Here is a 27167-nt window from a genome sequence, read left to right as displayed (position 1 = left end):
AGTGGGGTGATCTGTATACACCTCTGGCAAAAGAAGTAAAGCAACATCGATTAGAAAAGGGTTTCTTATCTGTCCAACTGCTATTCCCCTTAAAGTGACATTAAACCCTCAGATTTTTTAACATAAAACAATACTGTAATGTGTGCCTTACTATAATTCATGGTAGTTTCCCTTCTCTTTGCTGCTCTTCCTTTTAAATCTGTATCTGTTCTCATGCTCTGCAGAACTTCTGTTTTGCAGCAGACTGCCTTGTCTCAGGAATGGATACACGGTGTCTGTGTATTAGTTTGTATAGGCTTGAAACCTGAGCCAGCACTACAGGAAGAGGCCCTGAGCTGAAAAGGGAAGTTCTCCCCAAGCATGAGAAGAGATGAGGATTTAAAAGGAAGAGCAGCAAAGAGAAGGGAAACAACCATGGATTACAGTAAGGCACACATTACAGTATTGGTTTCTGTTAAAAAATCTGAGGGTTTAATGTCACTTTAAGAAACCTCAACTGTTTGTGTTTGCAGATAGCTCACAAAAATAAGATCCTCACCCAATATAGTTGTTCAATGCCTACATTCACCTTTCAACATTTTAGGCAATTGTAAATTTTGTAAGTCATCCGATGTACCTTTGTTTTTGTTCCTGGTTAAGAAAACACAACTAGAAAAGTCAGACATAGACTAATTTCAACTAATTAAATTAGGCAGAAAAAGAACACCAAGTGTTCTGAATGTAAGGGTCAATGGCTTTGATGAAGAGTCTTTATCCTCCTGACTTGGATTAATAATGAGATTAGTGTACAGCATACATGACCTATTTTCTCTGCTGTTATACTCTGTAACATGCCAGGCCAAATGTGCTAAGGTTTACAAATAAAGTATGACTGGTTATTGCTGAGTAACACTTGTATTATTTATTTTGTAAAATCATATACATAGAGATCTAAAATGACAACTTCAAGAGAACTCACATTGAGAGAATCATATTGTCCTTAATGCTGATATAACACAGTAAAAACGTGTTTTTTTTCTATTACTGTTACTGTTGCCAAATTTCCTTAGGGGAAGAAAGGTTTACCCTTTTTACTAAAAATCACATTAGCATGCAGCTCCGCATGCTGATTTAAAATCATCTTACATTCATTCCTTAAACAAACTTGTTTTTTATTTACTTACAAATAGAGTTCATCTGCTTCCTGGTCCAATTTTGGCACAAATGATAAAATGTGCCAAAGCATTGCATCTTGGGAAGGTTACATCAGCAGAGCATTGCTGGGAAATCTCATCTGTTATCTCATGAGATCTCAGGGAAAGGCATTTTCCTCCCCTGGGATGATGTGCATGGTTACATGCCCTAGTCACATGTGCCAGAGTTCAAGGGCATAAATGGAGAGCTAGTAATCTACCCTTAGTTAACATGGCCACTGTCAGAAGACTGGGAAAGAAAAAGAGAAATAAGGTATACAAAGAATACAAAGCCAGCAATTATCTAGAAGTGTCTGTTTGTAGATTGTCAGCATGAAACATTTCTAAAGGTGTGATTGGTGTTACTTTAAAGATATGGGTAAAGATCCACTTTAACATGGTGATATGCCGTTCAGGCCTATGTGGCTAACGTTAGATTCTCATGCTGGATTTGGTAGAGGTAAATGTATAGCAGAAAAACACTGTGCAGACACAAATGACCCAATGAAATGTGGTCCAGGCACATGAAGATTTTTTAAACTATTGGACTTTATTTTGTTTCTAAAGGCTTTGATGTAGTTGCCAAACGTGGAAGAGTTTTCTGTTCTGAATCTCTCTTTACTGTTTGACTAGCAAAAGTTTTCCTGTTTGTTGAACAGACTGAATAAGAAATTGCACATCATTTACATGCACATACACAAAGTCTCCTTGCGTTCTCGGGTGGGGGAGGGGCCTGGCAGTGCCATTCATGTCAATGAAACTGCAGACACACACCCTGCCTGCAACAAATTGTGCATGCACAATATTTTATGATTGCACCACACTTGAACGCAGGGCAATGTATTACCATGCGTTCTGGTGCAGCTGATGACCTGAATGGCACTGAAAGGCTCCCTCCTACCCCAGAACGCAAGGAGATTTTGTGTTTGCAATCCCTTGCATTGTGGGCAAGGGTGTAAACGAGCCTTTAAAATTACAGGAGTCAGAAGAGCCACATTGTAAATAAAAGAAAATTAGAGCAATGTATGTCAAGGTATAAAAGGGTTTTAGGGCTTATTCACACCAATTACAGTGCGTTCCGGAGTGGTAGCTGCTGAAACGCACACTAAACTCCCCCCTACATTCTGGGGCTGGAGCGGGCATGGCAGTGCATTAAAGACAATGGCACCGTAGCCAGGCCCCTCTTCCGCAGTGTGATAGCCCGCACTGGAACGTGTGGCAAAACAATGCCTGTGTTCCGGTCCAGTGTGATCGCAAAAAACACTGCATGCACTATTTTTTGGGTGATCACACTGAACCGGAACAGAGGCGTTGTTTAGCCACATGTTGCAGTGCGGGCGACCACACTGCGGGCAGGGGGCGTGGCTGCGGTGTCATTGACTTCAATGCATCGCCACGCCCCCTCCCACCCCAGAACGCAGGGGGGAGTTTAGTGTGCGAAACAGTGCGTTCCAGCAGCAACAGCTTTGGAACGCACTGTAATTGGTGTGAGCAAGCCCTGAAGGACAGAGAGCAGGGACAGTACTGCTGGACAATGACAGGTACAGCACAGTAATGAATGACCCAGGCAGCATGTAGCATACAAGACTTCCCCGGTGCCTGCTGGCTAGGAAAGCCAGCAGATACCTGGGAAGTCTTGTCACAGCAACATAGAACAGGGCCAGCAAAATGCTTCAACTTCAAGCCCCATTGACGGACAAGCCCCATTGACATTAACTTCAAGCCATCAGCTGACTGCAGATGTCTCCCTACCTCTGTCCCCTCCTCGATCTCCTCAGTGTCCCCGATGTGCGTCCGTCAACAGCCGCGCCACGTTCTTACCTCCAAACCACGCCCACTCCTCCTGCTAACCAATCCCGAGAAGGCAGCAGGAGTCTGACCCCACTTATTCGGCTGTCTCCGTCTACAATGTCCGGGGTTGCGGAGACTGATCTTTATGCCCGGTCAGACTGTCCAATCCAGTAGTTCCCTGGGATAAAAGTAGAGTGGACACCAATGCCGGGAGCTGGGAGGATTGAAAGCCCTGTTGCTAACTGGGCCCCCCTCTGTTGCGGGCCTCATAGCGCCCTCATGGGTCACTATAGCGGTAGTTCCGCCACTGACGACAATCATGCCTACTGATTTTATAATTCTTTTTAATTGATACACTAATAAATGTGAATATAATGTTAACAGCTTTTATGGTTGTGTGACAGTTCAGGTATCTTTAAAGTCCTAGTAATTTGCATAGTTTTGTAATACAATAAATTGGGATGTTGGACCAGCTTTAGTTGAGCAATCCCATACAAATTTAATATAAAAGAGGGGAAAAAAAGACAATTAGGAGATTTGGGAAGAATAAATTGACACAAATGTAAATAGTTGTCCAAAAAGGTTTAGGAGTTGAGTTCACAAGAAACTAGAGATAAAGCAGGCTTAAACGCTAAGTTCACTCTTCTGACCATGTTTCATGTTACATCAACGGGCATGGGCGGGAGGAACTGTCTGCAGGAGCCTCCCACAATCTACTGATTGCGGTTGCAATGCTTTACTGGATTCTATGCACACAAAATAGTAAATGCCAATAATTTTTTTATGAAGAAGTGTGCATTTATTATTTATTTTAAAAGTTTACTTTTCTTTTAATTTCCAACAAAGAGCAGTAAGTGAACCATTTGTAGGAAGAAGAAGATGCTAAGATTTTAACTGTATAATGGATAAGGTTTAGGAACATGTGTGGAGTAGAGGGGGAAAAAAAAGAAAAATTATTTAATAGGTATTTAATGGGGCTTGATCCTTGACCTCAATTTGTCCTATGTTTTGAAACTCTGCTTGGCAGCTATGTCTCTACCTCCTGACTTTTTGTTTCCAGAGGGGCAAATGTGGGTGTTGAAGCAAATTCAATTCTCAAATTAAGTAGCTTTATGAAGGACTAGGTGATTCTTGGGTTTTATGCCTCAATCCACATATACCACTGGCAGATTCTGAAGACTTGATTTCTTCTGCATGACTGACCTACCTGCTACAGGCTCATATCAGATTCAAGTGACCAAACTGTATTGCTTAAAGCATATCCAAACCCGAAAACTAAAATGTCATATTTTGCAGTTTTACAGTCCTTATATGAAGATTTGTTTTCCTTTATTTTCACCATTAATCCTGCAAATAACACACTTCCTGTCTCTGGGATGTTACACTAATTTCTCCATTATATCTATGGAGGCTGGCATGGTTGTCACAGGCTAGACCTCAAACATGTCTTCACAGATCCACTCCTGAATTGGGGAAGAAATTACTATACACCAGCTTATCCCATAACAACAAACAGACAAAGGGCTTCTCCTAAATATATTAGGAGTTTTTGTTAAAGTTTGAAATTATTTTATCATTTTGTAGAATGTGCCAATGTTTTTGTATTATTTTATGAAACGATGTGTTGGGTATCCCTATTGTAATGTTTTCTGCACGGTTGTTGGCTTCAAGGTGCCAAATAGACAAATATATAGAACAAAATATTTTTTTTATTGTAATATGGTGGGAGTTATTTATATCCTGTAGGGATGTGTTCTCTAAAGCTCGCACTTCATTTTTCAGTTTTACTGTGAAGCACTAATTTTCCCAGTAGAGTGTGCACAGTGGCTGTCTATGCTGTTTCATCTGACAGACTCTGTTGAACGTTCCAGAGAGCTGTCAGGAATACATCATGGTTAGCCTTGATGTTTGTTGTTTAGCCAACCACTGATGAGTTTGTTGTCAGTGGGATGGACCTAGCAATAACAAAACCCCTGAGTATGCTGCTGGAAAAATCAGTTCTTTGCCTGCAGGTTGTGACCAGTTACTAGGTGCTGGGCTCCTGCTCCGAGTGCGATGTACACTGGTACACTGATCTTGCTGTGACACAGATCCGCAGAGTGTGATGCCTTTGGTGTGAGATGGCAATATCAGTTTCACCCTTCACTGCATGGCGTGCATGACCAACAGAGCACAGTGTGACTCAGTAGAACTTGCCATGATTATTTTAGCCAGGCAGTATCTGTATTTGTTTGCAGTTGTCAGCTGACTGAAAACATCAATGTAAACTCCTACTGCTGTCTTCATTCTGCTTTCTTGCTTGATCTCCTCCAAGATTGGAACCAGGATGGAAAATCTAGGAAAGGGCCCATTATGTCGAAGCAGCTATTATTTCAGATAGCCAAGTCTTCTACAGTTCTTGAGGTCACCACCTCATGCCTCAAAGTGGTAAAATTGAATATTCATAAATAATGTCTAGTTTAACACTAGTCTAGAATCCTGAATGTTTTTTTACTTTGTGGGACAGCAGACACCTAAAATACAAACAGCAATTGAGAAACTTAAGTTATAATTGGTTTGATTGCTCCAATATCCCATTGTCCCACACTAAGCTGGGCCGTCTCATTGATCAATAGTAAGAAGTGGAAGGTGGCAGGGGTTGGAACCATGTGTGACATCAGTTACTGAAGCCATTATTTGCATATGAGAGCATTCTGACCTTCAGCGCTACCAGAATCTTTTACAATCATATGAAAATACATGCTTATATTGTGCCTCCTCTGACAGTGGTTTATTTCAAATATTTTTTAAATTAACAACTGACATGTTTATATGGTGTTTTGTTTTAATATTTCTCTGGAATCCTGCTTCAACCCATGTGCTGAAGGTGTTGCAAATCAGCTGAGTTTCTTAACTAAACATAAAAGCACATTTATGAATCACAATTTATTTTTCCACAATTATACAGTTGTCTACTAGCAGATGTTATCAAATATATGTATGAAATGAAAGAATGACAAGTTTTATCTAAATAGTGTTTATTGCCAAGTTATGTGCAAATATTTTTACAAAATTTTAAATATACATATTACATGGTGAAGTATTTTACATGAAAAAGAATCATTAATCAATGTCACTGCTACAAAAACACAGTTGACATTTGCCATGCTATATAAAATACATCAATCCCTCAATTATAACACTGAATTGTAATAACTGTGAAATCATAGAACAAAAGAGCTGCCCAGCAACTCCTATACAAGCAATACTAAGAATTAATTTTGTAGATGTAGTTGCTTTTCTATCAAATGAATAAAAATTAATAAAAAAATGAAAATCTACACAACATAAGCTGCTTACCACTGTGACGTTAGTGGTAAAATCCATTGCCTTAAGACCTTGTTCATATGCTTTGCTCCCTGTTACCATGTTAGGTATATGATATCAGTCTAATTCAACGCCTGCATACAACAGTCATAGAAGAAATTCACAAAACAGCATGGTATAAACATGAAGACTTGCAGAAAATTGGCATTGGTGCTGCAATAGCCCTGGAAGTTATTAAACACCAGCCTTTACTCATCTATTGATTTATGTCCTCCTTCATTGCCATTACTCATTGAAGAAATATATTTCTAACAGTGTAAAATTTCTCTAGAACTAAAGGTGAAATGAATCGTCATTCAACTGGAAATGTGTGTTTATCTCAATAAAGAAGGAAGGTGAGAGTATAGGTGTACATCTCCAACATCAGCTGATCTTGGGACAAAAAAATAACGATCAGCTAAAATTATCCACCATGACGAAGCAGTATTTCACAATACACTTAGGGTTGGGGAGGAAGTCTGCTGGCACTTATAGATATGAGTATCATTCCCTTATCCAGTCAAACATGGCCAGGTCAGGACACCGTCATCCCTGGTCACAGACAGCCAGATACCTCAATGAGATAAGTGATTCTGAGACATGTATCCATCCTCCCTTACATCAATGGATTATTGAGACCCACCACAATCATCTCTATCTAAGATCTAGAGCACTTGTGGTTTTCTGCTTTTATCTCTGTAAAAAAAAAGGAAAAGATGCAGAGATTTTTCTGGAAGACAACGTTAGCACCCTAATTGAACCTTACATGACCCAATAGGTGGCCAATGATTACAAGCAATGATTGAATCAATGTATTGATTGCAGATATCAGGTCACAAATGCTATGTCATTCAAAGTCATCTGCAACTGACATAACCATATCCAGGCACCATACCAAAAACGTTTGGCTCCAAAGGCTGAACAAAGCAAGAAAATTTCACTCAGTTAATTTAACATTTGTGTTGGCAATTTTGAAGCTGTCCATCAACTTTTGACAACATATTTAACAGGTTTAAAGGATATATAACCCCCCAAAAATATATACAATATATCAGTTCTTAAATGTGGAGGCTGAAATCGTTTTTTTTTTATTGTTTATCTTGCCAGAATTCCACTGTCCTTTGCTCTAAACTGATATTTAAAACACTCTTATCAGTTTTCCCAGCTACCTTTTAAACCCACAAAAGTTCTCCCTATGTAAGGGAAATGAGGAGTGCTGCATGGTTAGTGGTTCAAATCAGGAGAGCAACCTAGTGACATCTAAGGTTCCCTCAACAGATACAGTGAATCCATCAGGATAGGAACTGTGTTATTCACAGGATTACCAGTTGACCATAAAGTATAAAAAGTAAATTAATGCAACCACCACATCTAAGGACTGATAAGTTACAATATTTTACTGGCAGACAACTCACATGTCTCTCTCTGCCCATACAGTGAACACAACACACAGGCAGATATAAGTAGGGAAAGGTCCTTCCCCTGCCTATATGCCCAGTGTTAATCTCAGTAAACACAGGCTTCTTCTTCCCACCCTCTCTCAGAGGTAGTAGGTGATTAGAGGGAGCCATAGCAAGCATCTTCAGCTTTCCTGCTCTCTATGCCGTGTCTACTGCAGATACTGCATGACATTGATAATGGAGCAGTTCACGCCTAACTGACGCAGGGGATTGCACCTCTTTGTTAATTAGGTGCAGGAGCTGCTCTGTTTTCTCATTTTGAGTGGCACAGGCTTCACTCCATTGTGTGTGTGTGTGTATATATATAGATACACATATACAGGGCTTGAAAATTCTACGTTCTGTTATAAAACATTTATTCATACCCATATTTTTGGTAAAACATAAAAGTCGGGATCACGTCAGGTAAATAGACACCAAACATGTCAAAACTTAAAATTGTGTGCGCCCGCAAAATCGCAAAAAACGCAGATAGACCCATAGGTGATGCTTAAAACGCTTTTACTGCTCATCAAATTATTGCTCTCACTCAGACGTTTGCGGCGATATCTAACATGTGCAGCACAATAGGTGCAATCGTCGTTTTCGCACGTAGGCGCACCCTACGCATATCTGCGTTTGTATGTGGGGGGCGGGGACTACCAAAAAAATTGTTTTATTTTCTAATTTTTTTTATGCTTTATTGTTTCTTTATGATTCTTTAATTTTTGTATTACTTATTATTTTTTACACACAACTTTATTGCTATTACATGGGGGCTAAGAAGCCCCCTATGTGATAGCCAATTTACATGACAGGTCCTCTTTATGGAGACATCAGGGGTCTCCAAGACCCCTAATGTCACCTAGGGACCCCCAGAGAAGCTGATGAAGCAGAGATCAGCTTCATCGGCTTCTGTAGCTGGAGAGTGACATTGAATGCAGGAAGTGATGTAATATACATCACTTCCTGCATTCGGGGACTGAGAGAAGATCAAAGGGAGACCGTATACTTATCTCCCTTTGATCTCCTGTCACAGAGCCGTGCCGGCCGCATCGGGCACAGCGGATCTCGGGACCGGCAACGGCAGTGACAGCTGCTAATACAAGCGATCGAGCGTCTCTAGAGACGCCCGATCGCTTGAATGTAAAGCTCCCGGCCGGCCATGTAATTACAACGGCCAGCCGGGAAACTGCTCGTTGGGCTCCGCCGTCCTCTCGTTACAGACGAGCAGACGAGTGGATTTTTCAAGCCCTGCACATATACATATACACACACATTGTATATTTATTTTTCTTCTATCTGTAAAAAGGTTTACTGTGACACTTAAACACCTAGTTACTCAGTCAAATACGACAAAAAGAAGATGAAAATATGCATGCATGCCTAAGGGTCTATATATAAATGTTAAATATTAAAGACTCACACAGCTCTCAAACAAGATTTACACATTTTTTTCTAATCGGATTAAATTCTGTAAAGGTTTCCTAGGACATACTTCTGAGAACGTGATAAATCTGAGCTATGATGCAGATTTTGTGTATATTTTGCACAGACCTCATATTAGATTAAACAGTAACACACTATACTTTGAGGTATGATGGATGAGAATTTTTTTGTTTAAAAGAATTCATGTGTGTCATCTGTCCAGCCACTGAGGAGAGTTTCTCATTCAGTTTTATGTTAATAATTTCCATGTTTCTGGCATTCTTTTTTGCTTGTCGTAAAGAGTTCTTGACCTTCTTTACTCGATTCCGAAGCTGTTTGTTGCGTTTCTCAAGGGAAGCCACTTTTTGCTGAAGTTTCTTTACTCTGTCTTCTTCCTCAAACAGAGCACTCTGGATCGATGAGCACATCAGCTGCCAAGACAAAAATATTGCATTATGAGTAAAAAATGTAAAGTCAACTAATTTATTACACATATCAACATGGTGGTGTTGACTGTCATGGGAAAGAAAAGAGTACATATCCAATAGATGTTTAGTACAGTAAACTTCCAGTTATGCAGCACTCACGGGGATTGGTAGATGCTAGATAACTGTAGCTTCTGGTTGTTGGAGAGTTAATAGAAAGTTCTCTATCAGGTCCGCTCCTCTGCTCAGTGGGCAGGTGCAATAGCCAGTCTGCTATTGGCTATTTCAAATTGTAATAGCCAATAGCAGGCTGGCTATTGCTCCTCTGCTAAGTGGGCAGGTGCAATAGCCAGCCTGCTATTGGCTATTTCAAATTGCAAAAGCCAATAGCAGGCTGGCTATTGCTCCCCATTGTTTACATTCTACTGCCGACTGTGGAATTTAGCCGCTGACTAACAGCAAGATGTAGGCAAAGAATTTCACTAGCAACTAAATACATTTAGTTGCCAATTACATTTTTTAGTGTCCCAATGTCTATCAAGCAACCGAGGACATATTATGTCCTTCATTTTTTTTGCAGGTTGATTGAGAGTGCCGGTTGCTTAAATCCCGAATGTCGTATAATGGGGAGTTTATTGTACCTATGGATAAAGTGAACCAGTCAGGCCTTTAACTAGTCTGTAATGTATGTACACAGCACCAGGTACACTGAGTACTCTGATGTAGTCCAATATGCTTTCATGACCCCTCTGCTCCAAAGCTTTCCACAAGCATAAGCCTGAGAGATTAGTCCAATATATTTGCTAATATGTATAATGAGCCATTCAGTTAAAAAATACTGCACATTCAGACCGAATCCAAACCCATGGACTTTCACATTATATTATTATACATTTGGCCTCCTTGATCAATCAAAATCTATAGGTTTCCACACATAAAAGCTTGTGTGTGTGTAGGAACAAACTCTAAAGCAGGATATACACGTTTAATGAGCGTTCAAAATCTTGTCAGAACAGTCGATAATGTTATCAGAGACTTTTCAAATGACGTTTGAACTTTTGTTCGAGTTTAACAATTTATTTTGGAACTAATGGAGTTTCCCAAACGAAAACCACATTCGTTGTTAGAATTTTGTTTGTTTTTTCATCACGGTTAAAAACGATGGTCAATTCGACCGAATTATCTACTAATGCATAATCAAAAGAGCATTCCAAGAACAACTGTTTTCAAAAAAGAATTTGAACCATACAGTATATACTTAGCATTAGGTTTCCTAAAGCTAAGTACATACTGTATGTTTCAAATTTCTTTATCAATCATTGTGCATGATTCCGTACATGTTCAGTATATTTAATTTCAGCAGATGCATGCATTATTCAGCATTCATGCATAGGTGGAGATCAGACACAAGTGTGGCCTTCATTGTATTAGGTGAAGAAATCATTAAGGGCCCATTCACACCTATGAGTTGCATTAATTCACTTGTAACAGCAATGCATGTTAACATACAATGCATGTGATGGACCCGTGATGGACTATATTCTCAATACAAATGAGTAAACACTGTGCAGACCTCCACGATCCGGGATCACGCGTCCCGGTATCATGCGGTCCTGCATAATGCAGGCAGCCATTGCCGCGCAGCCCCATTAATGTCAATGGGGTGAAATCCATGTGGCAATCACAGAAAAAAGGTACATGTACCTTTTTTTTTGAGCTACACGACGTGCGGCTGTTTTAGCTGAAGTACGGGCGGAATAGCGGTGGGAAACTGCACAATCCGCCCAGCGCGACTGGGGTGCCATTAGAAAATACTGGCACCCACAGCGCGATCGGTTCACAACTTGGCGACTCCTGACTGCACGGCAATCCGTGCGCAATCGTGAACAATTGCTGCCCAGTGAGGTGTCGCCTAGGTGTGCTCCGGCCCTAAATGTGAGATTGTAGTCCATCAAGGAAGCGAGCTTGGAATGGTGGTTATTTTATAACACACACAGGGACCATGAGGAACAAAAGTAGCCACCCTCCAGAAGGAAGGACAGTGTCAGCAACAATTCAGAGATGATTTGAGGATTTACAGCCGAGTGATGCACAAATAAGATACAGTATTGTTAATAGTTAAGGCATATGAATACATTTTTATGATTTAACTTGAGTTTAGTGTCACTTTAACGTTTAACACTGGGGCAGCAAAGCAGCATTCTCTATCAAACTTCCATCTCATCCTGAAGAATGAGGCCGAACTCGCAAACTCGAAGATAAAATGCATGATGCTGATTTGTGGTTTGCCTTTCATGGTGATCACACAGATGCCAGCATTCACTCACAGTGCAGTCGGTGAGTACTGCTTTACTGCAGGAAGGGACAGAGGTTTTGGCATAGAATTATACTTGGTTGTCCCACCGTGTATGAAGTTTTTAGGGAAGAGTGGTGGCTGTTACAAAGCAGAGACAATTAAGAGACAGGGTAGTTGAGGAGGAAAGGTCCCATTTTAGAATTGGAGAGGTTAAAAGACTCACAAATCCAGCAGCTTCCTCAGGATGACTCCCTGTCTGACTATATAGGTCATATATAGCTAAGGTTGGTTATGCTCACACATAACCTAGGAGCTCACCTGGAGCCATGAAAATCACCCAAATATTTCCACTTCTTATCATCTGCACATCATATCAACTGCTGCATTTCTATCAACCATAGATGGTCAATTTTAGCATATGCAAATCAGCAACTGATTTTTTTCCGCTGACAGTTCATTGTTTTGCTCCTTTTCACAGGGCGTTAACATCAGACATTATGTCACTTATGTTCTTTTAACTCAGAACGGAATAAGTTAATTGACTTGGAAGTTCTTCATTCAGTTCCTCCCAAATCTCCCATAGACAGGAGTTAACACAAACTATGTTGTACTCTGTGAGTCAGCTGTTTACTTCCCTTTACTTTCAAATGTTGTTAAAATTAGGCAGTTTAGTAACAGCCTAAAATAACTTTTTGGCTGCCACATCCAGTAAGAAGAATAATGTTATGCAATGAGCACTACTCTTTAGTCTGTTCATTAGATTAGATGTTCAGATGGGGCGTGCCTGTATTACATGACTAGATACAGCTATTAAATTTAATATTAAGGGAATTTTATTTCATCTTAAACTTGAATACATTTCCTTGTTTCATGGGTAGGGTCATTTTAACTGTGGGGCAAAAAGACAATCTGGACCATGCCTAGCAAGCAGGAGATCCAGTGTAAGCAGTTACAAGGTAGTGCACATCATAATCCAAGAGACCTCTTCTTGTAAAAAATATTTCTTCCCCCACTTTAAGGGATAGAGTGTTGTTAAAACCCCTGTCAGTTCTTTTTTGTGTGTGTACCATTGGGGACATTCTCCTCTTAGTTGTCCTGAAACAGGTGTCCCCCCATTAGAACATTTCCCTTTACCAATTAAAGCCTGTTGAAAGGTCTAATTCTACTTTACTAATATATATCCTTGGTTAGCTTTAAAACATACATCAGCTATATCTTAAATCATTACTAACATTTTCATGTCCCAGCATAGTTGCAATATTTCTTTCATAAGATATAAAATATTAGATTCCATCTCAAGGAAATTTTTGTTAAATATAAAGATTAATTACAGTGGTACCTCGGTTCATGAACTTAATTTATTCCATGATTCTGCTTGCGAACCGAATTGCTTGCGAACCAAATCAAATTTTCCCATAAGGTTCAATGTAAATAAGGTTAATGCGTTCTGACCCCTACGAACGTGGTCACAAACCGATTTTGGTTGCGGACAGAATAAAATTTTCCCATAAGGTTCAATGTAAATAAGATTAATCCGTTCTGAGCCATGTATAAATTCATTACCGCTCTGCACTTTCTTTTTACCACCATGCTTGCTCTGCACTTTCTTTTTACCACCATGCTTGCTCTGCACTTTCTTTTTACCACCATGCTTGCTCTGCACTTTCTTTTTACCACCATGCTTGCTCTGCACTTTCTTTTTACCACCATGCTTGCTCTGCACTTTCTTTTTACCACCATGCTTGCTCTGCACTTTCTTTTTACCACCATGCTTGCTCTGCACTTTCTTTTTACCACCATGCTTGCTCTGCACTTTCTTTTTACCACTATGCTTGATCTGCATTTTCTTTGGAGCCATGCTGGATTGAATAATACTGTACAGTACTGTATTTGCTAAAAAGCACACAAAAAAGCTTCACAGCAAGTGTGCACAGGTCTGTCTGTGACCGCAATCTCGACTAGAGGAAGCCACAACCACATGTCAGAGCAGGGAAGATGGCCACGGTCGTGTTTCGTCACCTGATTTGGAGTTCATGAACGGAAGCAACATTTTGCTGAACTTCCTGTTCGTGAACCGAAGCGTTCGTGAACCAAGGTATTCCTGTATTTCTTTGCTCTGATCCCCGTTTACATAATAAAGCATCTCTGCTTCTTAGTATTAGATATGAAAATGGGGAAAGCCATAAAATATGTTTTCTTCTCTTGTCATACTTATCGTATATCTATGTAACAAATACAACCCAGAAACACCTTTTCAGAAATAAACTTTGTGCCAAATTTAACTCAGCACTATCTATGCTAACCTAAGTGGCATGGTTGAATGAGAAGTGGAGTTTAACCCCTCTGTAACCAGATGTCATTGATGCCTAGAGGCCCAGACTAAATTTAGCTGCATCAGCATGCATTCGTTTAAAAACTTGTATTTATATACATTTCTCAGGGACATATAAAGCATTTATCTTGTTGGTTGTTTTTTTTAAAACCCTGCTCTATTTTCTATGTATGTTGGCAAAAATGTAATATATATATATTGTTCAATTAAATTATTTTGTAACATTGTATTTGTACCCGACAAATACAGTATTAAAGCATTGCTTTTTCCAGCCTGCAGTGCCATCTGCAAGCTGAAGTCTTATTTTGTCAAACCTCCGGTCTGTATGTGGACACTGACATAGTTGACAGTGATAACAAGTTTAGAAACAACTGAGACTGATTCCTGGTTGTCAGTGGACACCACAGCTGTCAGTAACAGTCAGAATTGAGAGCCACCAGTGTTTAGCAAGGTAATTTACTGACTCAATTGCAATCACAGACATTGTGCTGAGGAATGTCAATATAAGTACTGCAGGGCAGGCGGCAAAGGGTAAAGGCGTACAGAAAATGACAATAGATATGTCTTTGTGTGTAATGCATTGTTTATGCAACTGAGTTATTCCATTGGGATTTGAGCTGCAATGGGGAATTGAACCAAAAATACAAAACATGTACTATCAGAATGTGTAGGCTGTCCCTCTGAGGCCTCCTGGCTGTCATGCTGATGCTCTGGCTTCAATATGTTGAGTGTCTGGATCAAGTATTGTATAGAGATAAGGAAAGCTGATTTTTAATGCTTGTTCTGAGTTTATGAATCAGAAGTTCTGAAGTCAGACACAACCAGGCAAATAGAACTCATGAGAGGTGTACTTTCGGCAGCATATCTAGTCATGTTTGATACAAGGTATACAAAAATATTTCCACAGCTAACCAGGCCTATCTTAAGATCACCAGTTAACTCAGGAGTTAAACTGACTACAAAGCATTTCGGTAAGTTTCAAAGGAGGCCATTAAAAGAGAATTTATGTAAATATACTGTGAAAGGCGCCTTACGGGTAGTAGGCTTTGGTTAATTTTTGGTCATTAAACACGTCTTCTAAATTGACTTGGAAGAGTAAATGAACCCTATTCTGTTTTGCTTACTGCGTTAAAATAAGAACACGGTTCTAATCTACGGAGAAAGGTCGCTGGAAGTATTTGGCTTTTTCAGCCGTTGTTGCCAGAAGCTGTATTCATCAAAATGTCAAGGTCGAGTCTTAATCAGTAGATTATTCCATCAGAAGTGAAGTATATTTTTTTGGAATGCTATAGCAGTAAAAGAGGCCCAAATGTACTCCACGGAAAAAAGATAAAAATAAAGAAATCCACAACATAAAAATACATGGGATGTAAAAGCTGTCTTTCAGGAAAAACACAGGCCTCTTTAGTGGTGGCTGGAAACAAATCTGAAACTTAGCATATCTAAGGCTGAATTCACACCTGGGCGTTTTTCAGCGCTGATCAAAGCGCTGAAAAATGCTCAAGAAGTGAAATCCAATCAATCCCTATGGGCATGGTTCCCACCTGGGCGTATTTCAGCGCGATTTGTCGCGCTGAAAAACTCCCTACGCGCTAAAAAGTACTTGAGCTTCTTTTTCACGCGTATGGGCCAATTGCAGCGCGTATCCATTGGTGTTCCCAAGCGTGGCTCGGGGTTAACAAAGTGGTGACCCCGAGCCACACTCGGAAATGCAGCGTAGGTTTTACCCTGTCCGCGATTCCCGCTGTGTCCTCCGGCCGCTGCCGTCTTCCGGGTTCCGTCCCTTGCGAGCGTCCGCGTCGCAGGGGGGCAGAACCGGTGGGAAGTTTGAACGTTTTTGTTTTTTAAACCCCGAAAAAAAAGATAGAGAAAAAAAAGGGGAAAAAATCATACTGCCAGGGAGGTACAAAAACGAGCGTCACACGCGCGTTTCACTGAACTAAAAAACATGCTAAAAAGCGTGCTAAAAACGAGCTGAAAACATGCCTACAGTAACTCCCAGGTGTGAACCCAGCCTAGGAAATAAATACTTATTATCTAGTCTTTTCAGCACAATCTAGTGCATAATGCAGTATTACATCACAATACATTTGACCTGAAGAGAAAATATAGTAAGATCGTTTGTTTTTGCCATTATTCACAGAAAACAAATGTTCACAAATATTTCCAGGGTTAGTGTCCCTATGAATTATTTTGTAAATAGACCCCTAAGTATTGGAAATGCCAACATTTTACAGCCATCTCTGGAACAGGAGACAGGGACAGAGGGGAAATCTTTTAGTGTGCCCCCCTGTTCTGATGACAATTTAAGGGAGTTTCTTCTCACTCCCTGTTTTGTCCCTGGGGAAAGAAATCTCCCAAATTGGAAATTTTGGTTTCAGATATGTTTTAATTATATTAAAAAGACATACATTTGATAAATCTTGGCTTCGTCATCACTAGGGATAATCAGCTAGAGAACGAGTTTGTAGAGTATTGGTTTCCAAGACTGGAGTCCAGAGCTAATCATCCCATGAGGCAGGCTAAGAATGTAGTCTGAGGCAGTAGAACTTCCCTGCACTGTGTCTTCAGTGTCCATACTGGCAGAAAAATCTACGATCGTAGGTAAGCAGGGCTTGGCAGCAAGAAGGTAGGAGCAGTGTTATAGCCCTGCCTCAGGCAGCACCATAAGTTGGAACACTCTTGCTGGGATGGCTGCAGAAGTCCTTCAGCAAACTGTTTATGCTCTACATTGGCTATGTGACTAATTACCTTTCCATAGAATAAAAGTGATGCTTTCACTGTGCAACTGTGAAACGTAATAATGCAAAAGGTGAAAGTCGATGTTTCTCTTGGCATTATATGAAGGGATGTAGATGTGAGTTCCACTGCATCTTCTACCAATTTACTGCCAAATAAAAATGGCAAAGACTGGTGACACTAGAATGTGGTGTTCAGAGTCATCATTTTAACAAATCTAAAAGATGTAAAAGCAGTCTAATCACTAAATTTTTAGAATAGGTTTACCTTTCTCACCATGTTTTACAGTATGTTACACTAATATTTAGGGTGTAACAGGAAACATGGTCAGATCACAAACTCCCCACCCCTCTCCCACATGAATCGCAAGGTTCTTCTCCCCAAAGGCTTGACATTTTTTTACTTTGATGCAGTCGTGTCATCCATTCACAGAACATTTGACAAGATCTGTGCCTGGAGAAACTACAAGTCCCATGGATGGTGCTCTGCGGCAAAGGGATTTGTATTTCTCAACGGAATACAAGGGCAGTGTCATGACCACACCTATTGTCCATTGGCACTTCCTCCTGTTACTGAATGTCTGTACCTCAACATGGACATGGATGGGAGGAAGAGTCTGCAGGGGAGAGAGCATTGCACTCGTGATCCAGTGATCGCAATTGCAATGCTTTATTGAATCTTATGCCAAAAAAAATTCACATTTTTTTATTAAATGAAGAAGTGGGCATTTATTAAATTTTTTTTAAAAGGTGGAATTTTACTTTAACTTAAATACTTACCATAGAGCAGTTTTCAGCCTAAAAAGACTTACAATTTTAAAGAATTGGCTTCTTCTCCTGTAACCCATGTATATGAAAGGCTTAGTATACAATAACAACTTTAGCAAAAATTATATTTCTAATTGATATGTCATACTAATGAGTAAATGCCTAATAATAATAATAATAATAATACATAATATACATGATAGCAGTGGTGATGGAGAGGGTGGGATGGAGAGTTGCCTATGACTATACCTTTTTATTAGACCTCTGTTTGAACCTCACATCCTGGAGAAATCAGAATTTGATATTCTCCAGTATTCCCTAGGCTATTAGTCATGCCGCTGCTTCTGCAAACCAACCAGTTTTTAAGCCTGATTTAGGGATTCTACTTAAATAAAACAATAGATGTTGGCTATGTAAAATATGCTCTCTTTATTTTGGTACTTAGTACAATGAATATACTTCTTAATTTTTATCCAGTGTTTACATCATCGCTTTGCCTATCCTTAACTAAGTCCCCTACACAGATTATGTTTAGAGCATGGGGTGTTTCCACTGTACACAGTTCATTGTCATTTCTGTTAAAGGGTCATGAGAGAAATTCCTCGGCTGCCGTTGCATAGCGCTTTCTGAAAATGCTACCTGTCTGGCTGTATGGCTTCAGTGCTTTCAATTAACTTCCATGTTCCAGATTAGTGACTCAACAAAACTGAAGCTAAAGAGTCGATGTGACAGTCAGCAAGCTAGATTTGCAGAAAGAGTTCAGCAGTGCCAGCCTCCATATTTCTTGTTCCCATATTCTCCTAATCAACGTTCTCATTGGTGTCAGAAATGTAAACAACGTGGGAAGTGTTTATTTCTTCTCTAGAGTACCCTGAAATGGTATGTGCAAGGCAAAGCCATAGAGAATATACCTGTCAAGGTAGAGACAGATGGTTAGTATTCTTTACAGTCAATCCTGGAACACACAACTCTCACAAAACAGTGCTGTTGTGGGTGCTGATAAAGTCATTGACACTGACTGGACCGGATGGGCAGTGCAGCTTCTTCTCCACTACATCCTGCCTTCAGGCCAGTTATTTCTTCAGGAGACAGAATCATTTTTTCACAGTTGTGTGTTATTTTTGAAGGTGGAATCTCTGTTTATTGAACATTTTCACAACAACAACTGTAACAACAGTATGTATTACAGCAAGTCCAATACCAATGTCATCTTTTTGCTGATGAGAGCCAAACCTATCTCTCCCCTCCTCAGCTCACCCCTTCTGTCTTCTTATGCATCACTGATCTACTTACTGACATATCAACATGGATGTCACACTACTTCCTCAAACTAAATCTGTCCAAGACTGAGCTTATAATATTTCCTTCTCTCCATGTCCCCTCCCCTAACTTCTCCATCACAATCAATAGCACAACAATCAACCCCTCCCCTCAAGCCAGGGTGCTCAGTGTGATCCTTGATTCTGAGCTCTCCTTTCAGCCCCACATCCAATCTTTACCCAAATCTTGCCGACTCAACCTCTGCAACATTTCCAAAATTCGTCCCATTTTTAACAAATGACACCACAAAATGCTTTGTAATCTCTTGCTCGATTACTGTAACTCCCTCCTACCACTACTCAGCTACCACTACTCAGACTATGCCCCCTTCAGTCTATCATTAATACTGCTGCCAGACTCATCCACCTTACCAACTGTTCAGTGTACACTGCCCCTACCTGCCATTCTCTCCACTGGCTGCCACTTGCCCAACAAATAAAATTCATATTACTAACAACATACAAAGCCATCTACAACTCTGCCCCAACCTACATCACCAACCTCATCTCAAAACTATCCCAAACTATCCTCTCTCCCCATCTCAAGACCTCCTGCTCCCAGACTCTCTTGTCACCTCTTCCGATGCTCAGCTCCACAACTTTTCCCGAGTGTTTCCCATCCTACCCCTACCTCCCATTCCTATCTGTCTGCTTATTCACTATTCTGTCCACCTTTAGGAGATCACTGAAAACTCATCTCTACAGGGAAGCCTATTCCAACTCGGTATAATAACTGTCTGTTTTACTTCTTCCTTTAACTCATCCCACACAATTATTACCTTTTGTATCCCTTACTAGATTGTAAGCTCTCAGGAGTAAGGCCCTTTCTAAAACTCTTGTATTGTAATTGTATTTAAGCGGTCTCCCTCCATTTTGTACAGCGTTGCGCAAACTGTTGACACTATATAAATCCTGTCTAATAATAATAATAATAAAGTCAGAAAGTATGACACTCAATAACACGACTCCAGGGCAAGTCCTAAAAGCAATTTCAAAAATGTTAGTCCAGTAAGTCTGTAACAGAGGACAGCTCCACCAGATATGCAGGTACGTACCTCTTGCCTCCCTGCATCTCCACATTTTGTGGGGGGGAAATGTGGTGTAGAGAGATGGGTCCTTGTACCATTTAGTGAGAATTTTTGTCTTGTGTATAACTGGATATGGAAGATTGGTGATTAAATATAAAGGCCATACTCCAGTCCTTATCTGAGAGAGTGCAATTTAAGACTTTGTTCAGGCATCAGTAAAGCGAACCTTGCCAACAGCATCCCATAAAAGTGAAAGAGCATGACGGGGTGGTTCCAAGAGGGTGCACAGTCGCTCGAATTCCATAAGATCTCTATGTGTCTACCCAGAGAGATATAGATCTTTACAGGAATCCCAAGAGCCACTTTCCTAGGCAAATGTCCACAAACTGAGGGGGAGTGCGTTATTTTTTAAAATATATATTGTATGACTATCTTTGTGTGTATTTATTTAACATGACTAAGTGAGAAGGAGTATAAAGGAAATGCTAGGAAAAACATGGGCTTTTCCAAGCAGTGTACTAAAGATTTTATGATGATTTCTGCATTTACCAAGTTCGAAAAAACAACTTATCTCATACTACACAACTACAAGTTACAGGATAAACCAAGCTGAGTGAATAGCATAATTTTCTGTAAAAGTCAGTGAAGTGCAGTTGGCAAAATTTATTTTACAGCAGCATAATTTGTTCCTAATATAATGTTACCCTTTGGCAAATGGCTGCATTTCCACTTTCCTAGGTGTGGTTTGGTTAAACTGTCTGGGTACATAAACTGGCAAATACTTCTGCTCACAGTACATGGAGATTTTGGCAAATCTCTAGAACTCAATAAAGGTTTAGTTTAAAAGACAGAAATCTAACCTAAATGAAAAGCTCATACCTGATTGGTTGCATCGACAACTACTATTTTGCCTTTGCTTCAATATTTATGATACAGATCAGATTAATACAGATCAACTCTTTTTGAAATTAAACAAAACTTAAAAGGAGCTGTATTATGCCTGCACTTTGAACAGACAGTCAGACAGCATGACATTTTGTTTGGTTAAGCTGTCACTTTTCATAATGTGGTTTATGCGGGGATTGAAATAGCATATTCTACATGTGCTGAAATTTAAAGCCAGGTCCCAAATGCCACCAGTTCTCACTACGTTTATGAGCATTCATCAAATGCTTGCAGCAACCAGTCATCTGGGTTAATAAAGGCACGCACTGTATGTAGCACTTCTCAGGGTAATAAATACGGTCTAGCAGAAACACAGTTGCACTCAGAAATGTTCTTTGGGAATATACAGTATTCTGACCTCCAAATTCCTGCCTGTTCCTGTACAGCTAAATGAGCTCATCATGGTCTCCAACTGTCAGACAAGCGCATGAGACATATACAAAGTCATAAAACAAAGCCAGAATCTGTGCATTATTACAAAATTAATTGTACACAAAAAACAAACCAGACCGAGTAGCAAAAAAAAAATCAAAAACCAGAAAGTAGCCTTCTGTTGTTGCTATCCCTTTGTGAAAGTTTGAGGGTCCCATATTACTGGAGATGTACACCAATAGAGTTATGCTTTCCTTTGAAATACAATGAATGAAAAATACATTAAATGCACTTGCTTGGTTTAGCAGGCATTCCACACTAATTGCGTTCAGATGCCATGAATACTTTCCTATCTTTGCTGTGGACATGTTTTGCAAACTTGTTATTTTTCTGCTCACAAAAAACCTGAAATAGTGAAGAGGCATCTCTAAGCAAAAACAGATTAAGAACAAACAACATGCCAGACAAAGTAACAATATGTGACTATTCAGTGTGTATAATTAAAACATAAATCTACCGTCCTCTCAAGTGTGATAATATTCAGGGGAAAAAAAAGAACCTTATCAGTGCAGTTGAAAACCTAGTTTGTGACTGCAGGCTTATGCAGGTTTTTGAAGTGACCACTGTGTTGTAATTTGGGCCAGAGCCATTATGACACAGCAAGATATAGTATTCCATATATGTTCAAGCTCTTCTCCTTGCAATTTTCAATTGATACATTTTAAAATTGTTCTAGACATACTGAATTATTTTGATGCTATTCAGTACATGTGCAAACTATGGGATTCAATAAAACTTAAAGGCAGTGGGTGGGGGCAGGGGCACAGTCAAGTCTCAGGCCGCATTTAAAGTAGAACTATGGTCTCCCATTAAAACATATGTGCTGCAGCACTTAATTATAAATGCACCTAAACTTGCAGTTGGCAGAACTGTCTGTGCTGCTAAAACCCTCCCAATGTAGTTGCAGTGTCCGGGAGGGGGAACGCATGAGACACAAATTAAAAAGGATTTGGCTTAGTCCGGCATTGTAAAGGAAGTTTTTTTTGTACTTTATGAGGCTTGTGCATCAACCACAATCTGACACTCTGTGGTTGGTTGGCTAGTCCTAAAAGCATATCTACAACCACATCACAAATGTATTCTATTGCAGCATACCAGTCCTTAGATGTGTTGGCTGCATTCGTTTTCTTTCTTTAAACTAGAAAAATGTCAGCAAGTACATAGGAAAACCTGTTACAATGCAGTGTTTTAATCACTTCCTGTAAAGCTGAAAAGAAAGCACAATCATGCTTATTTTTCTTTTAAACTACTAACATTGAAGAGACTAAACGTCTCTTCAATGTCATGGAGATGACCAAATGCAGACATGTTTGAAATACAGCCTGGGTGACAATTATGGCTCCTACCATAGATACAGTGGAGAAGATAAGAGTGTAGCCATGAAGTGACAGGAAGTGTGCTACTTGCAGGACTACAAGGTGAAAATAAAGGGAAGAAGCCTGAAAAAAAGAAAACTAAATATATTATTAAATATATTAAAAATGTTGTGTTTGTGTTTATATACACTTTAAAGGGGAATGCCTTGTCACTTGCTATTTGTGTGTTTTAGCATGTAGCTTGCTTGAGGGTGCACTTTATTATCTGTCCTTTATTGCCAACCCAGCCTTTTATACACATTTATTAGTCCTTCCTGTGCAGTAGCTTAATTGTTAATTCCATCTGCAGCTTTTATGATTTGGTGGATGCCATAGGTGAAACGTTCTGAAGAAGTTACTCAAGTCTTCACACTTGCTGGGTCATTTAAGACATAGAAGATGCTGCATTGAAAAAAAAATCACAATCAGACATGGAGAAATAGGGTCTGTTTCTGGCAATGCAATAAACAGCCCTGACCCATCAAGCCATAGACTCCACTAGACCTCTGAAGCTAACCTGTGGTATCTGGCACCAAGCGAGGTGGGACCTCCATGGATCAGACTTTTTTTTCCAGCACATCCCACAAATGCTCAATTAGATTGAGATCTGGAGAATTTGGAGGCCAAGTCAACACCTTAAACTCGCTGTTATGTTCCTCAAACCATTTATAAATAATTTTTGCAGTGTCACTGCTATCAAGGCCATGAAGGGGTGTACTTGGTGTGCAACAATGTTTAGGTAGGTGGTACATGTCAAAGTAACATTCATATGCATGCAGCACTTTTTTTTTCAGTGCAATGGAATGCGGCCCACTCGCATAACGCTGTGCCCATAGAACGTAATGAAATGTTGATGATTGTGACATTTCAATAAAGTTCTAAAAAAAACAGTGCGCTGTGACGGGTTCAGTGATCAGCACTGTGCCAGGCAACGCACACTGGCTATTGTGCGATTTGCGCAGCGGCTGGTGTGAATCGATCCTAAATTACTTTCGTTACAATTACCTGTTCTGTAACAAATATTGATAACATCTTTCTACTTTTCTTATTGATTTGCCTCTGCGATACAAGCTCAGACCATAAACACAACTGAATGGTTGTGACTGCTTACTGTAGTGCAGTACATTACATCCACAGACAAAACCAAATATTTTTATATAACTTCATGTGACTACAGGACAGAGAAATGACTGATTATGATTACACCCAAATCAATGAAATATGCAGACAGACAGCTGGGAGAGAACAGCTCATTGAATGAGAGGCATTTTTCAGCCCACCTGCATGTTGATTCTAGCCAGTGTGTTCTTCTTTGTCACAGATCCATCAATCTCACTCAGAGTGAAAAGGAGAAAAAATTATTCTGTGAAGACAAGTAATGCACACACAACAATATTTATTTCTTGAATACATTCTCCTGTTTCAAAAATATGCTGAGAGGGGACATCAGTTGTCCTCAATAGCATGCTATGGAGTTTAGGTTGTGAGCAAAATATCACCCCTTAGCGCTGATATTGAGCTTTATGTGGGGGGTATGCCATATCTCAACCAATTGAATTGTGCAGCAAGTGTTAGGGATGAGCTCAGGTTCAGCCCAAACTTGGTCCAAATCTGTTCCCCTCAGAATATGGAAGGAAACTCCTTCCAATGCCACCCAATCAGCTGCAAGCCGGGCAATTCCCTACCCAAAGCTGCAAATAAACCAATGGGTGGGATGCAGTGACATCATTGACTTTCTATGGCTACATGGCTATATTTGCTCAATGACATATACCTAATATGACCATGTGGCCATATAAGGGCCATGGCATCAGTGCTAGCATCCCACCCATTTCATGTTCGGCTACAGGGTGAGGAATGTCCAGGTTTGGAGGCGCTCAGGTTCGGACCAGGTTTGGTCTGAACCTGAGCTTATCTCTAGCAGGTGAATGCACAGTGCAATTGGATGGAATTGTGTAATGTCATGTCTGGCAGGGAGGTGATCTGGTTACAATACAGCCAGGTCATTAACAACAGGCACATTTTTCATTCGCACCATAAGCAAGAATGGGTCCCCGCTGGCTGAAAAAAAGTTGCCTTTTGGGAAAAAGCACTAAACCTATGACCACTTTCCTATTATTAACACTGGCACCATTTGTAGCTGCTAGATTGTAACCCTAATGCTGAGATAAAGTAGGGGAGAGGGTAGGTATAGAGGAAAGGACCCTTTATACATTTTTCTAATTGGATTTGATTGGAAAAATGTGTGAATTTTAGGTAAAAAAGTTTCTAAACTGACCCCTACATAGCACCAGCAGATATTTCTTAGTTAAATAGATTCTTACTTAAAACATTTATATAAGTGTTCTAAACAAGCACTCCTTTAACAGGAGTGCTTGTTTACAATAACTATACACATTTTATAGCTAGATAAAGTAGCCTTTATGAAACCCTAAACTCTCAAGTTCCATAATGCATTTGGGGTCAGACAGCATTCAGTCTCTTCACTTCCAGTCTAAATGGTATCAAGAGGACATGGGAGAATCAATCTGCATGTCTGACTGCCAGCCAGGCAGGGTGCCAGAAAGGTTACATAGTTACATAGTTAGTCAGGTTGAAAAAAGACACATGTCCATCGTGTACAACCTATGAACCCTGGAAACCCCCCGCAGGCCGCTACATCCGCGAGCAGCCCCCCCGTCTGCCCAAGCACTTGTATGCAGGTGATGGTCAGCTTGCAGTCTCTTGACCTGGATCACTGTCAGTCACTTATGTGCGTGTAGGGTGTGTGCTTCATGTCATGTGCCTGGGCATGCACACATGCTTATTCTTAGGGTTGGCACCAGCCTGGTGATTTAGGCAAGACACCTGCATGTGCTCACTGCTAACTTGTTCTCAGCAGCACCTGCAATCTGTAACCTGTATTTCCCGATTGTCTACACGTTGTTGACCTGGTACTAACCTTGACTCGACTTGCTCCAGTTTATTTGCTTGTTGCTGACAATGACCTGTGGATATTGGTCTGCTGTACCGTCTGTACCTGATCTGTTTGCCATTAGCCACTCTGGCCTGAACTCTGACTACAAACATGCTGCCGCATTTGTACCAGACCCTCCCACCTGCTGCCAAGCCAGCTTGAACTTCGACTTCGAATCAGTCTACTGTATCTGTGTCGTGGCTGTTCTCCCATTGCTGGGTCATCTGTCTGCCTGTGGTGCATTTTCCTTCTGTTCCAGTGACCATCCTTCGACCTGCCATCATCCAGGATGAAATAAATGCATTGATAACCAGAACAGATGCTTCAACCTATTTCTCCAACCTATTTGTACCTCTATATAGCTGACCATGTAGTGATTTGTGCCACTCCATGCCCTTGTGTCACCTGTCAGTTCTATCAGGGCCCTGGACCCGAGGTGTAAGAGAAGCCATTCTCACCTTATCAGGCTCTCTCACTAGGTGCGTGACACAGGTTGTGAAGCAGATGCGCCCTGCCCGACACTACTTAAATATGATAAACCAGGAGAATAGTTAGGGCTTAAAGCTCCTGCTACTCAGCTGCCCTAAAAGTGAGCAGTGTCCATGCTTGCTTGACAGAGTGAGAGAGTCCCAACACCTGTCAAGTACACTTATAGCATAAATGGGCATGTAAGTCCAAAAGGGCCCTTATGCAACTGCACAGTCTGCACAAATGGTATGTCCTCCCCTGCCTCTACATGCAGTTATAAACACTTCATTGCCTGTTATTGAAATCAACCTCTGTAGGTCTCTGTTAGGTCTTGTCTGCTTTTCCATATGTATCTGATGATATGACTGCAGAGCCACAAAATGTGTCATGACAGTTTGAGGAATTTTTCTTTCATTACACTTCACTTGAAATTACACTTCAATATACTTAACTATCTCTCCACCAAATTGATTTTTCCTGAGCTCAGACGTTCCATTTAAAAAATCACCTTTACATGCTTACCATATCTAAAACAATACAAATAGGTAAATATCATCCATTATTCCTCTGTCCAGTAGTAAATTAGTGTTTGTCCTTTTTCCTCTCCCAGGAATACACCACCTTAATGAGTTCTCAGAGCCGATTCAAGGCTTTGGTGGTCCCTGGACAAAAAAATATAATAGCGGCACCTGATGTCTCAGGCAAAGGGTCTCAGTAGGGCTTTTTTTATCTGGGAAAATAGGGATTGCGGCTCAATAGCAGCTTTACAGAAAAATAATTAACAGACATTCTTACTAAGCTTTTACATACAGTACTTCTGCCACTGACTCCAAGCTGCAAAGGAACTACAAATCTCAGCAATATATTACACAGAAATGCAGAATAATATTTGTGGTCCGAGCCTTATCAAGTAAGTGATACCCCGCCATC

General features: G+C 40.3%; 1 protein-coding gene across 2 annotated transcripts in view; it reads right to left on the bottom strand.

The window, feature by feature from the left end:
- Positions 1 to 9281: 9281 nt before the first annotated feature.
- CCDC3 (coiled-coil domain containing 3) overlaps positions 9282 to 27167 on the bottom strand; it is a 49527-nt gene continuing 31641 nt past the window's right edge. For both annotated transcript variants that reach the window (XM_018553727.1, XM_018553726.1), the window contains one exon: positions 9282 to 9606. In XM_018553727.1, coding sequence (XP_018409229.1) covers positions 9331 to 9606 — 276 coding nt within the window. In that variant the 3' untranslated portion in view covers positions 9282 to 9330. The remainder of the gene's footprint in view (positions 9607 to 27167) is intronic.

This window comes from Nanorana parkeri, unplaced genomic scaffold, assembly GCF_000935625.1.
Source record: "Nanorana parkeri isolate BGI_ZX_2015 unplaced genomic scaffold, ASM93562v1 scaffold128, whole genome shotgun sequence".
Taxonomy (NCBI): Eukaryota; Metazoa; Chordata; class Amphibia; order Anura; family Dicroglossidae; genus Nanorana; species Nanorana parkeri.
This window is presented reverse-complemented; position numbering and strand designations above follow the sequence as displayed.